The sequence below is a fragment of the Boleophthalmus pectinirostris genome, unplaced genomic scaffold, assembly GCF_026225935.1.
Source record: "Boleophthalmus pectinirostris isolate CB_2022bp ecotype Guang Dong unplaced genomic scaffold, ASM2622593v1 HiC_scaffold_22, whole genome shotgun sequence".
Lineage (NCBI taxonomy): Eukaryota > Metazoa > Chordata > Actinopteri > Gobiiformes > Gobiidae > Boleophthalmus > Boleophthalmus pectinirostris.
This window is the reverse complement of record NW_026571190.1, coordinates 4,883,570-4,898,056: the sequence shown is the minus strand read 5'-3', so window position 1 is coordinate 4,898,056 and position 14,487 is coordinate 4,883,570. Positions and strand designations below refer to the sequence as shown.

Genomic DNA, 14,487 nt, shown 5'->3' with positions numbered 1-14,487 from the left:
TTTAGAGGTGACTAGTTGAGGGGCAAAAGGTAGCCTGGCCAGCTGCGATTATCTGACGGTGACACGAAGTTCAAAAAAAAAAAAAAGCACTATTCTTGATTAAATGTCCACGTGGGCCCTTTTTAGTTTCATTCCACTTTTACTGAGATGCGTCAACGTCTTCATTTTGACATTTAGTACTGTCACATTGTGTCTGTGGATCGGGAAAGCAGAAAAAATAAGCTTGACCTACATGACAACCACAACAACAACAACAACATTCATATCCCTGTGACCCTGAAACCTTAAAATCGCAGAAAGTATATCAAATAAAATAACCAAGCAGTAATAATACATCAAATGAATCTAAAAGAAAAAAGGAAAAGGCACAAAGCCTTTTAATTCATTTTGTTTATTAAATTTTCTTATTTCATTTCATTTCATTATATTGTTACTTATTTTTCTTTTTGTTTTCTTTTGGTTTTTTTTCTTTTGCTTTATTATTACTATTTTACATTTTTTGTTGTTGTACTTTAACCAAAAACTGAATCTGTCAAACCGTTAAACCAATCCTGTAGTGGTGACACAGTTTTCACACACAAAATATATGTCAAATGCATGTACATATTTACTAGGGATGCAACAATAACCGAAATATCGTGATATTTAAAACCAAAAAACCAAAAATAAGACAATGAAAAAACAACTAATTTTTTCATTATTTGTCTCGTAAACCAAGATGAAAAAACAGATAACAATTTGTTTTTCTGTTTTCGATTTTGTGTTTAAATGAATAATGGAAAAAATGGATAATGGCCGTTTCTGTAAAACTGAGATGCCGGACTGAACCAGGACTAAACCAGGACTGAGTGTCGGGATGGGCCCGGGGGTGTGCCTGCGTAGGCTGTCGGGTGATCAGGACTGAGACCAGGACCAGACTGGGACCAGACCGGGACTGAGACTGAGACTAGATTGAGACTAAGACCAGGACTAAGACTGAGACTGGGACTAGACCAGGACTGAAACCGGGACCGGACCAGGACCAGACCGGTACTGAGACTGGGACTGAGCTTGAGACCAGACCAGAACTGAGACCAGGACTGAAACTGGGCCCAGACCAGAACTGAGACCAGAACTGAGACTGGGACCAGACTGGAACCAGACCAGGACTGAGACCAGGACTGAGACTGGGACCAGACCAGAACTGAGACCAGAACTGAGACCAGAACTGAGACCAGAACTGATACCGGGACCAGACTGGAACCAGACCGGGACTGAGATCAGGACTGAGACCAGAACTGAGACCAGGACTGAGACCGGGACCAGTCCTGGTCTAGTCCAAGAATCATTATCTGTTATCCTTTTTTTCATTTTGGTTTTGGAGACAAATAATGAAGAAAATAGTTGTTTTTTTTGTTTTCTTATTTTTGGTTTTATATTGAAAAACGAATGAACGAATGAACACATTCTTAAGGCGTTCCGAGGCAAATGTATTTCTCCAGCTGGATTCATCCCGCGGAGAGTTCAGACAACAGAACCGAATTTGTACCGAAATTGCCCCTATTCACAATGTGTCAATATTTTCTATGCATTTTGTACAAATGATTTTCTATAGTCTGCCTTCAAAGCCGAATTATCAGGAGGAGATTGCCCCAGCCCTTCTTCCAGATCCCGTCTCCGTAGCACTCGCCTGCTCTTTGTCTGCGCACGTGGCCCCTCAGCGGCTCTGGAACGGCTGTAATAGCGTTTGTCTTTGAAGTGACAGAGCGCTGCCGTGGACCGGGCCCGGACTGTGTTAAGTGCTCCAGGCTCCACGTGCTTTGGCGCTAACCGCGTATATCATCTAATCAGCCATCTCCATACCTCCCACCACGAGAGCAGAGCACGCCCAGTCCCACACTATCGATTTTGTCATTTGAATTAATGGTCAGCAGGTTTGTAATGCACCAGGACTGGAACCAGGCAGAAACAGAGAAATTTGTCTCTAGATTTATGGATAATAGGTTTGTGCGATATGGTACATGATGTAAGATATACGCAACGTTGAATATTCCCAATTATTATTCAAATTTTAAGTCAAAGTGACCTTACTGTGTAAAAATATTTCTGTAATATAAGTCAGAATTATGATCAGCCGCTAAGAGTCACCTTCATTTAGAATCCATTATCTTGAAATGACCACTTTGTCCGTTCACAACTGAAAAAGCTCTTAAGGTAACAAAAATAGAAAGTGGTTATACAGCGTGTGGAAACTGCACACGCTTTTGGTAAAGTTGGTTAAATAGAGTTTGATATTTTATTATTTATTTATTTATTTCGTTAACAGGTATTTGGGTCCAGTCAAGTGGTAACGGAGGGAAACGGGCAGATTTTTGACATTCAAATGTCTCTTATTCAGAAACTAGAGGGACTATTGAAATAAGTAAAGTATCAGAATGTAGGAAAGAGTTACACTCCAACAGGGTCAAGTTAAACTGTGATATTCTTTCAAGTTGTTGACAAAAAATTTTAAAACTCATGTCGGTAACGGAGGGAATGAAATATGCAGCACTTTTTTTGTCAGTGATAACTCTTGGTTCTCACTTACATATCCTTAACAAACTGGTTTGAATATTTGCTTCATATAGTTTTCTACCATATGGTACAAGATTAGGTTGAAAAACCTCTTACTTTTTGAGTAAAGAGATTTTTTATTAAGAAAGGTCATGGTAACAGAGGGAAAAGTAACGTAGGGAAAATTGTACAAACAAGTAGAAGGTGCAGGATTTTACATCATTTGTCGCTTTTTTCTTCTGAATACTTTAATATTACTTCAAAATGAAAGGAAACTATTTCTATAAAATATGTCAGTCCTTCTAAGCAAATTTTTATCATTTTAATTTTAATTTTTTTTTTTTTGAAAAATCATGTACCTTCATCAACATTTCAAAGATCAAATAACACAAGATATGTTTCATACATGGTCTGTTTAAAACGTATGGAAATTTAGAACCAAAAATGGTACAGAAAAAAGGTCAACAGTTTCATAAACTAGAGTACATATGTATCTGTTCAATACATTTTTATATCAGATGTATTAACTTGAATTTTTGGCCTTGATGTTTACTTCTGCTTGACCGGGCCCATATTTTGACATTAATTCACAGACAGTCATATTTAACAGACCGAAAAGGTGTCGGCTGAAGCTTAAGCTTATTATTCCTGCCCTTTATTCCTTTATCAAAGTATCATCTTGACACCAGTTCATCTTCATAAATACAGCAGGAGGAAACAAACAAATCAGTAACAGTACAACAAAGTACTACAGCACAAACTAAGTATCATATTTCATGTATCTGTCCAGAGTTAAACATTTAAACTTCTTTATAAAGTGAAAGACACTGGTGCACAATTTGAGGTTTTCTGTACAATTGTTCCAGAGGCTCCACCCCTTTAACAGATTTACAAAATTTCATAATGTTAGTTCTGATTTTCTTTTTGATAAATATGGTCGTGCCTCTGAGTTCGTATCGGCTCTTTTGGATTTTGAACATGTTCTGTAAAGATTTTGACAGGAGATTGTTGTTTACTTTGAACATGATTTTCAGAGTATAAAGGTCGACTAAATCATAAAATTTCAGTGTTTGAAGGTTTTTAAATAACACATTGGTTGGTTTGTTAAAAGCTGATCATGTGATTGCTCTTATTGCCTTATTTTGCAGGTAAAGACTGGATTTGTATTAGTCTTATATGTACTGCTCCAAATCTCAATAGAGTAGGGTATGTAGGGCATTACCAGCCAGTTATATATAATAAAAAGACTGTTTTTATCTAGAATATATCTATATTTGTATATAATTGTGATCACTTTGAATAACTTATTTCTAATTTTATTTATGTGCGATTTCCAGTTTAAATTATGGTCTATAGTTACTCCTAAAAATTTATTTTGAAAGACTCTAGTGAATATTTGAAGAGAAATACTGTCACTCAATGCAACCATACCAGGCTGTTGATGTTTTTGTGAATATCAGTGTTTTTTGTTGTTGAAAATAACAAAACTTGTTATTCGAGCGCACCACTTACACAAACTAATAATACAGTATATGAGTAACCTTGGACTAACCTTCTTGACCAGTGTGTGTACATATAGTGGCTAATGCCTTTGGACTGGAGCTGTACACAGGTGTAATTTAGACATAAATATCACTTAGACATTGGTACTCCTGTTAGAAGCTGGCTTTTCTAACCTCTAACTACATTAACCTTGTGCTGGGGAATAGTGTGTTTACTTCGTACGAGTAGCGGTGTATTCCAGTGAGCTCCTGACAGTAGTACTTGTGTTTTAAAGTGACTGAGGGTGTGTCTAGGTTCTCTGTGCTCTGTCTGTTGACTTCATGTTTTTCTGTGTTCATTCTGTATATATCTGTGCTGTACTGTCTCTGTAGGTGGGGAATCTAGGTCTGCTCTTCATGTTGCTGTTCTTCATCTATGCAGCTCTGGGAGTTGAGCTCTTTGGAAAACTGGGTTAGTGTGTGTGTGCGTGCACGTGCATGTGTGTGCATGAGGGTGGCACGTGTGTGTGTGTGTGTGTGCGTGTGTGTGTGCATGCAGCTGACACTGTAGTCAGATCTCTATTTGATTATGTAAGAGGCTTACACTTGCTGTGGTGCATATATTTATAAGTGAGTTTAGAGTCAGATCTAGTGTGCACACAGTCGTCCTGTTGTGTCAGCGCGACCCTGACTTTCTCTGATCCTCTTTCAGAGTGTTCGGACGAGAACCCTTGTGAAGGCCTTAGTCGCCACGCCACCTTTGACAACTTTGGCATGGCCTTCCTCACGCTCTTCAGAGTGTCCACAGGGGACAACTGGAATGGGATTATGAAGGTTACTTACCTCTCTCCTCTACAGCTCCACACAGGGCCTCAAAGTGCCATCTAGTGGCCTCTCGGCCTCTTTTCACTGTTCAAATTTAGAAATAGGACAAGATTTAATCAAACACTTATGTTTTACTGGTAATGTGGGGATTCACACAGAGTTTTATTGTTTTACTGTGTAGTACGTCTTATATGTACGACACAAACTCTTAATATGATCCTGCAGGACACTTTGCGGGAGTGCCGGCCCCAGGACCGCCACTGCCTGAGTTACCTGCCCCTCATCTCCCCGGTGTACTTCGTCACGTTCGTGCTGACCGCTCAGTTCGTCCTGGTCAATGTGGTGGTGGCTGTCCTCATGAAGCACCTGGAGGAGAGCAACAAGGAGGCCCAACTGGAGGAGATGGAGGAGAGAGAGGAGCGAGAGAGGGAGAAGGAGAGGGAGAGAGAGAGGGAGGAGGCGGCCCGCAGACACAGCACCACCTCAGTGGGCCTAGAGCAGGGCTCCAACGGAGACACACCTGCACAGGTAACACTGTCCCTGGGACGGTACAGGCTGTGGGGATGATTTCACATTCACCAGTATTTACCCTTCCACATTGACCGGATCATATACCATACAATAGGTTTTATATTTTATATAAGATAGAAACTGTTTTTTCCTTGAAAAGCTGTTGATGTAGGGAAAACATGTGTTTAATAGGAATTTTGTTTTCAGTCACACACATTCGCTCCGTCCATTTTGATTGGCCCAAACTGTGCTAAAGAGTGTAGTGAGTCAAAATGGTCGATGCTCTGAGCGTCTGTTTTCAAAACAATTGAAAAAGTCGCTCTAAGTGCACTTATTTCTCAAATAAGTTTGTGCATCTTAGTCTGTGTAATTGTGCATCCTTTGCTATTTTTATTTGAAAGGTTTATGTCAGTCAAAATGTCCAAATCCAAATGTAATAAACTCCATGGAAAATGCAGGAAGTGATGTGGCTCTGTGTCCTGGACCTGACACCAGCTGTTTCCATGACTGACACCAGGAAAATCATGGGGCCATTGCACGTTTTTTTTTTTTTTTTTAGTTTTGAGGCAATAAGGATATTTTTTATTTACTTACAGTCTTGATATTTTGCACTTTTGTAGCTAAGGCCCTAAACTAAGCATTTTTTTTATATCCAAAATGTTTATACATGTTTGCTGTGGGTTTTATATGAAAGAGTTTTGTTTTGTTTTTTTTGGTCCTGGTCCTGTGTCTTTTATTACAGCCATATGACACAACTCCAGCATGCAGAATGTGAAATAACAGGTTGTACTGATAAAAAGGATGTACAACGCTTCATTAGGGGGTAAAAGGGGAGTTTTAATAACAAAATTAAGAGAATTTCCCGGTGAGAACAAATGTAGTAAAATTGCCCTTAGGTCTGAGAGGTTAAACCATTTGTTTTCTCATATAAGGATAATGGGACTTCACTACAGTCATGTCATTGGACCACAACATTTCCACTCATTCATAAAGCAAGAAACAGAAAAGTCCCATAGTTTCATGTGACCTTTGTATTTCCTGGCCTTGATGAGGTGAAGAGATTTGGTGATGTCATTTCCTGCCTGTATGAAAGGTGGGAGAGCAAAGGTGAGTGTAATGATGACAGCTCCAACGATGATGTGTGCAGGTGCCTGCGGAGGAAGATGAGCGTTCCCATGGCAACCTGCTGAGCATAGGCCGCATGCTGTCTCTCCCCAGCGACAGCCATGTGCAGCCTCTGCGGTGCACCCCGTACCCTCCCATTGGCCACGAGCCCTACTCCAAATACAGCTACTCAGGTAACTCCACTTCTCTCTTTATGGCAAAATGATTAGGAGCATTTGAACTTCCGAGCTAAAGTGGATTCTGAATGGACCATTGCCTCCGCTAATAGACTGACGAGAGAAGCAAAGTCTGGATTTAAAAAGTAGAGGGTTTGCAGAATTGTACTACTTCTACAATAAAGCCTTGGAGATGAATCACATTTCACAAAGACTTACATTTTTCAGATCATATAAAGAGTAATTTTGCAGTTCTTAAGTGCTCCTTAAGTGCTCACATTATGTGTAAAACTAACACTGAGTCTTGTACTTGCTCTCCAACTACTACTACTACTACTATTACTACTACTACTACTACTATTACTACTACTACTACTACTCCTACTTCTGCTGCTGCTACTACTACTACTACTACTACTACTACTACTACTACTACTCTTACTTCTGCTGCTGCTACTACTGATACTACTACTACTACTACTTTTGCTACTACTACTAATACTACTACTACTTCTACTACTACTACTACTATTACTACTACTACTACTACTACTACTACTACTGCCACTGCTATTACTACAACTACTACTACTACTACTATTACTTCTGCTGAAACCACCACTACTACTGCTACTACTATTACTACTACTCCTACTTCTGCTGCTACTACTACTACTATTACTACTACTACTGGGCCCAGTCAAGCAGAAGTAAACATCAAGGCCAAAAATTCAAGTTAATGCGTCTGATATAAAAATGTATTGAACAGATACATATGTATTCTAGTTTATGAAACTGTTGATCTTTTTTCTGTACCATTTTTGGTTCTAAAGTCCCATATGTTTTAAACAGACCATGTATGAAACATGGAACAAAAATTATTTCCCAAATTTCAAAGACCTGAAAATCATGTCAATAAATGGATGTATTTCATCATATCTTGTGTTATTCCATCTTTGAACTGTTGATGAAGGTACAGGATTTAAAAAAAAAATGTATTTAAAATAATAAAAATTTGCTTGGAAGGACTGACATATTTTATAGAAATAGTTTCCTTTCATTTTGAAGTAATATTAAAGTATTTGGAAGAAAAAAGCGACAAATGATGTAAAATCCTGCACCTTCTACTTGCTTGCACAATTTTCCCTCCGTTACTTTTCCCTCCGTTACCATGACCTTTCTTAATAAAAAATCTCATAACTCAAAAAGTAAGAGGTTTTTCAACCTAATCTTGTACCATATGGTAGAAAACTATATGAAGCAAATATTCAAACCAGTTTGTTAAGGATATGTAAGTGAGAACCAAGAGTTATCACTGTTTGGATTTATTGCCCAAAAAGTGCTGCATATTTCATTCCCTCCGTTACCGACATGAGTTTTTAAATTTTTTGTCAACAACTTGAAAGAATATCACAGGTTTAACTTGACCCTGTTGGAGTGTAACTCTTTCCTACATTCTGATACTTTACTTATTTCAATAGTCCCTCTAGTTTCTGAATAAGAGACATTTGAATGTCAAAAATCTGACCCTGTTTCCCTCCGTTACCACTTGACCAAACCTTACTACTACTACTACTACTACCACTGCTATTACTACGACTTCTGCTGCTGCTGCTACTACTACTACTATTTCTGCTGCTACCACTACTACTACTACTACTATTTCTGCTGATACCACTACTACTACTACTACTACTACTACTTCTGCTGCTACTACTACTACTAATACTAATTTTGCTGCTGCTACTACTACTTCTCCTGCTGCTGCTACTACTACTACTACTACTACTACTACTCCTGCTGCTACTACTACTACTACTACTAAAACTACTACTTCTGCTGCTGATGCTGCTGCTGGTACTACTACTACTACTTCTGCTGCTGATGCTGCTACTACTACTACTACTACTCCTGCTGCTACTACTACTACTACTACTACTTCTGCTGCTGATGCTGCTACTACTACTACTACTACTACTACTACTACTGCTGCTGCTGCTGCACTTACATTTTTCAGATCATATAAAGAGTCATTTAGCAGTTCTTAAGTGCTTTTTAAGTGCTCACATCATGTGTAAAACTAACACTGACTCTTGTACTTGCTCTTGTACTATTTTACTGGCACAAGTATGAGCAGCAGTATTTCACAATTCTGTTACTCAAGAAGAAGTGTAAATTAGCGGTGCGAGATATTGCTCAGGTGTGAAAGTATTTGTGGAAACTGTCACTCAAAGCGGTAACAATAAATGCAGTAAAAGCAAAGACAATTTAATGTTGTCGACGTAAAGCTTTTGTCCATGTAGAGGTACTCACAGTGAGAAGAAGAAGCACAGCTTTTACTCAAGTAAAAGTACTGTTAAATACCTCTCAAGTAGGAGTAAAAGTATGGTACAAAAAACTACTGAGAAGTACATTCAAATGAATTAAGTTGTACAATTGATTCTACTTGAGAACTACCCACTACTACTACTACTACTACCACTACTACTACTACTACTACTACTCCTGCTGCTACTACTACTACTACTTCTCCTGCTGCTGCTACTACTACTACTACTACTACTACTACTACTACTACTACTACTACTACTACTACTTCTCCTGCTGCTGCTACTACTACTACTACTACTACTACTCCTGCTGCTACTACTACTACTACTACTTCTCCTGCTGCTACTACTACTACTACTTCTGCTGCTACTACTACTACTAATACTAATTTTGCTGCTGCTACTACTATTACCACTACTACTACTACTACTACTACTACTACTACTACTACTACTACTACTACTACTACTACTACTGCTACTACTACTACTACTACTACTACTACTACTACTACTACTACTACTACTACTACTACTACTACTACTACTACTACTACTACTACTACTACTACTACTACTACTACTACTACTACTACTACTACTACTACTACTACTACTACTACTACTACTACTACTACTACTACTACTACTACTACTACTACTACTACTACTGCTACTACTACTACTACTACTACTACTACTACTACTACTACTACTACTACTACTACTACTACTACTACTACTGCTACTACTACTACTACTACTACTATTACTACTACTACTACTACTACTACTACTACTACTACTACTACTACTACTACTACTACTACTACTACTACTACTACTACTACTACTACTACTACTACTACTACTACTACTACTACTACTACTACTACTACTACTACTACTACTACTACTACTACTACTATACTACTACTACTACTATTACTAACACTACTACTACTACTATTACTATCACTACTACTACTACTATTACTACTACTGCTACTACTATTACTACTACTACTACTGTTACTACTACTGCTACTACTATTACTACTACTACTACTGTTACTACCACTACTACTACTATTACTATCACTACTACTACTACTATTACTATCACTACTACTACTACTATTACTACTACTACTACTACTACTACTACTACTACTACTACTACTACTACTACTACTACTACTATTACTACTTCTACTGCTGTTACTTCTACTGCTGTTACTACTACTACTTCTACTGCTGTTACTTCTACTGCTGTTACTACTACTACTACTACTACTACCTACAACAATAATAAAAATAAGAAAAAAGAATGTTGGAGTTGGAGTAAAAAGAGTGAAAAGTGTTTGTTGAGGCTCAGCTGTGTCGGCCTGAGTGCTCTGGGATATTGCTGTTACAGAGGCTGCTAGTTCTGCTCTTAATACTCTCAAATCTATTTCCTGGAGCAAGGAACATCAAGTTCTGGATTTGTCAGTCTTTGTTTTGTTCCGACCCGACTTGAGCCAGAGCCAGTAATAAATGTCAGACAGCCCCGCCACGTCAACACCAGCGGCCATCAAAGCGTTTCCAAGGCCCGGCGCTCACGTCACACATGCTACTATTTTGTTGTATGATTGCAGATGGATGTATTCTCTTTCTAATTGTTGCTTATAGGTACACTGTTTTGGTTTAGTTTTTTTCTTTAGTGATGCAGAAGATAATTAACAGGTGCAGATGAGACAAGATAATCCCTGTGAGGAAGCTGTGGTCTTAACAACAAAAAACTGTCTTTTACCAGACAATTTTTAAAAATACAGCTCCTCTCACTCCGGTGTAGGACTGAAAGTTTTAAGAATCCTTTGTGCCTGCAGCCGTCCGTCATAGGGGTCATAACCGCACCTGTCACCTGTCAATAGTAGTTTTAACATGCGCTCCCCCTGCAGGTGTAGTCTTACAAGTGCAGTTTGGGTCAGATACATGGAGATACAGATTCATTTTGTGAGCTTTTGCTACACGACTACTCGGTTGGTTTAATTAAGAATTCAGAATACAGCCGTACAGAAACATCAGTCTGGTTCTTCTACCTGTTTGTGTTCATAAAGACGAGGCACGAGGCCAAGTTACAGGTCAGATAAGTAGATGATTATTTAAATTAAAAACACTAGTGATTTCAGAAATTCTAGATTAAATGCTATATTATGGAACATTTTTAGGCAAGTGTATTATTAAAAGGCCTGTTGATATGGCATAGTGGATGAGATGATTTGGATGTAACAGTATTCCAAACATACTGTACAGTATTAATATCATAATACAGCTTTTAACTTTTTTAAACTAAAATCTTCAATAAATACTTTTTATTTTGATTTAGTGATTCAAGCAGAACAGATTATATTAGTGTCCAATTTAAGCCAATTGAAAAAGTGATAAAAACCCAAGTCGTCAGCATTGTGTTTATGTAATCCCACTCTCAGACAAACACAGGCTGGCACAGGGCTCCTTGGCAGAAGGTAATTCCCCCAAACAGCCTGGCTCCTATTTCACCAACTGTTATTGAACAGAAGCAAAGAGCATTTAGCAGGACGTCTCTGAGCTAATGTGTGTGTGTGTCTGCATGTCACCTCAGGGAGATTTACGCTAACACAAGGTGAGGGCGGAGCCACTCCAAATAAATGTTTATTTAACAGTGTAGCCAGGAGCCCGTTCCGGGCCCCCCCACCGTGGGATCAGTTTGGACTTCAGCCCTGTGTGCATAGACTTCAAATCCTGTGAAAACACTGGACACATTCAAACACACTGATAATGTAAGTTAAGGCACGTTATATTGTCCCCATAGAGAAATTAGTCCTCTGTATTTGACCCGTCCTTCAGTGCAGCTGGGCAATAGTGAACACCACAGTGCAGAGCCCAGAGACCCATCTGCTGCTCAGGACCACCTCAGCTGGAGGCTTGTACCTTGTATGAGGCTTGTACCTTGCATGTTTGGGTTGATGTGGGAAACTGAACATACAACTTTTGTACTATTGGAGAGTCAGGTCAGGATTAGTGTGGACTTTAAAAACCCACAGGAGCATATTCAGGTTCCTGCTGTGTGTGTAGTTAAAAGTCTGTGTTTGCTGATGTGTTCAGAGTGGGACACACACCTGAACAAAGACTCCAGGACGACTTTTCACACACACTTTTATAGTGTTTTGCATCGCTGTGTGGGGACTGCAGTGGAACACCTGTGCTGTGAATGACACATGTTTAGCTGCATACATTCCTTATGAAAAGTGCACAGTAGTTGATCCCTGTTGTTGTGCTCTTGTGCACAGGCTCTGTGTCGTCCCTGGGTTCCAGCGGGGCCAGCTCTCTGCTGCAGGTCCCTGGAGCTCTGCCCAGCATCAGTCATGCGTCGCTGGGCACAGGCCGCAGCAGCAGGCCCATGATCTGCCTCAGCCCCTTCCAGAGCATCGACCGCTGCTCCTCCATCCGACTCAGCCCCTCCGACAGCGTGGAGGGCTACCGACTAAGCCCCGCCCACCGCATCCACCGCCACAGACTCAACTCCGCCCACAGCATCGACGGCTACCGCTTCAGCCCCACGCGCCGCATCAACCGCCACCGCCTCAGCTCCACCCGCAGCGTGGACGGGTACAGGCTGGCACAGGACGGCGGGGGGGGGCGGCCGAAGCTCGTGTCCAGTTACAGCATGGACAGACAGGGCTCTCTCAAACACAGCCCCACACACACCAGCAGCAGGAGGCCCCAGCGCTGGCTCAGTCCTGAAGACAGTCTGGACAGGAACAAGCTGAGCCCCTCCTACGTCCCTGAGCGCTCAGGGCCCCAGAGGCCCGCCTCCTTCCACACGACCGGACGACAGCTCCGCAGACAGGTACCACAGAGAAGCTTTACTTATATATATGTGCAGTATATCATCTCAAAAAGAAGTGATTTAAAGTGCTACAAAATTTAAATATAACTTTACATTGTCTGTGTCAAGTGTTTTCTAAAATCTGCAAAATGTTCAGTGACGAACGGGTCAACATTGCATTGATTCTCTGTGAGGCTTTATAAAAATGTATTTACTGTCAAGATACGTGCAGGGACACATTTAGCAATAACCTCTGTGTCCTGGATGTTGTACATATAGAGTTCAAGTGATTTTTATTTGAATACACTTTAAAATACTCACATCCGTTTGAGTAATTGCTCCTTTAACTTGAGCACTGCTGCACAGTTCATCCTGCTGTGGGAGGAGGATTCTTACAGTATGTCTCTCCCCGCTCAGCCCCAGAAGAAGACAGGAAAGCCCAAATATGGTGCAGACAAACTCCACACTGACTGTCCCTGTGTGAGGTGCTGCTCTTTAAATGGAAAACTCTTCAATAGATCAAGTACTGACAAAACATTCAGAAAAGCCCCAAAAGTTTTCATCTGAGATTCATTCTCTCTTTAATGTAACATCACTTCCTGCCTGAGGACAACCCACCAGTTTGACATTTCTACTACGTGACACTTGACAATTTATGTTACAAAAAACCTGCTAAACAAATGCTCCATGAGAATGAGGTTTAAAGGGAATGTCTGAGGAAGTCCTCCTTAGATGTGATGTTACAGTCAGTATATTTATCAGGCGTTTGATGTGTTCTTAGTGACACAGGGGCAGATTGAGTTTAAACAGGTTGAACATTAGCAGAGGAGAACTGGCACAGGCCTGACTGTGTCTTTAAACATGACTTAAAGCAGACGAGCTCTGTTACTCTGCTGTGTGCTCATGTCTGCCTTTTGTTCTCAGGAGGCGGTGCGCAGTGACTCTGTGGAGCAGAGTGGCAGTACAGAGGAGCTAACAGCAGACACACATCTGACTGTGCCCTCAGCCTCACCCCAGCGCAGACGCTCCTCCAGTGTGCACACGCTCAAGTGTGCCCACACCCAGAGGGTCATCTCCTGTAGGAGCACCAGCACCAGTCACAGCCGCTGCCGAAGCTCAGAGCCCACGCCGGACGCAGCGGAGACAACACAGACAACAGAGACAGCAGAGGCACCTCAGAGCCTCAGTGTCTCTCACCCTGACTCTCCCCTCCCCAGCAGACTGAGCGCGCCCCAGCACACGCCCGAGGGAGACGAGACAGACTCTGAGGTCAGCCGCATCACCAGCTCGGCCCACGCGCCCCCACACACGGGGGACACGAGCAGACACCTGCCAGGACGCCTCAGCCAATCACTGTCCCCGGTGTCGGGCAGGAACAGGAAACACAGGGTCAGCCCGCCCCCCGACGACCAGCCCGTTACCATGACCACCCAGCTCACGGACAGCAGCGTGGAGCTGAGGAGACGGACTCTGTCATTTGATGCCACTAGCCTCTCTCCCAACCCTCCTGATGGCAGCTCTGTAGACGACTGAACTAGTCATTTTAGGCTTCTCTCACATCATTCATCCAATCCCACGTGTGAAGTGGCTCTGACTTCGTCCGTGCAGCAGCACACATGCACAATCACGTCCTCTCCTCTCATGGTCATAGCTTTAGCTCTCACACACTCACAAACCAT

General features: G+C 41.1%; 1 protein-coding gene across 1 annotated transcript in view; it reads left to right on the top strand.

Annotated features, from left to right (window-relative positions):
- Positions 1-14,487, top strand: part of cacna1hb (calcium channel, voltage-dependent, T type, alpha 1H subunit b) — a 218,369-nt gene extending 203,882 nt beyond the window's left edge. Inside the window, exons 31-36 of the mRNA XM_055157997.1 lie at positions 4,407-4,485; positions 4,726-4,847; positions 5,064-5,366; positions 6,496-6,646; positions 12,270-12,829; positions 13,733-14,487. Coding sequence (XP_055013972.1) covers positions 4,407-4,485; positions 4,726-4,847; positions 5,064-5,366; positions 6,496-6,646; positions 12,270-12,829; positions 13,733-14,341 — 1,824 coding nt within the window. The 3' untranslated portion in view covers positions 14,342-14,487. The remainder of the gene's footprint in view (positions 1-4,406; positions 4,486-4,725; positions 4,848-5,063; positions 5,367-6,495; positions 6,647-12,269; positions 12,830-13,732) is intronic.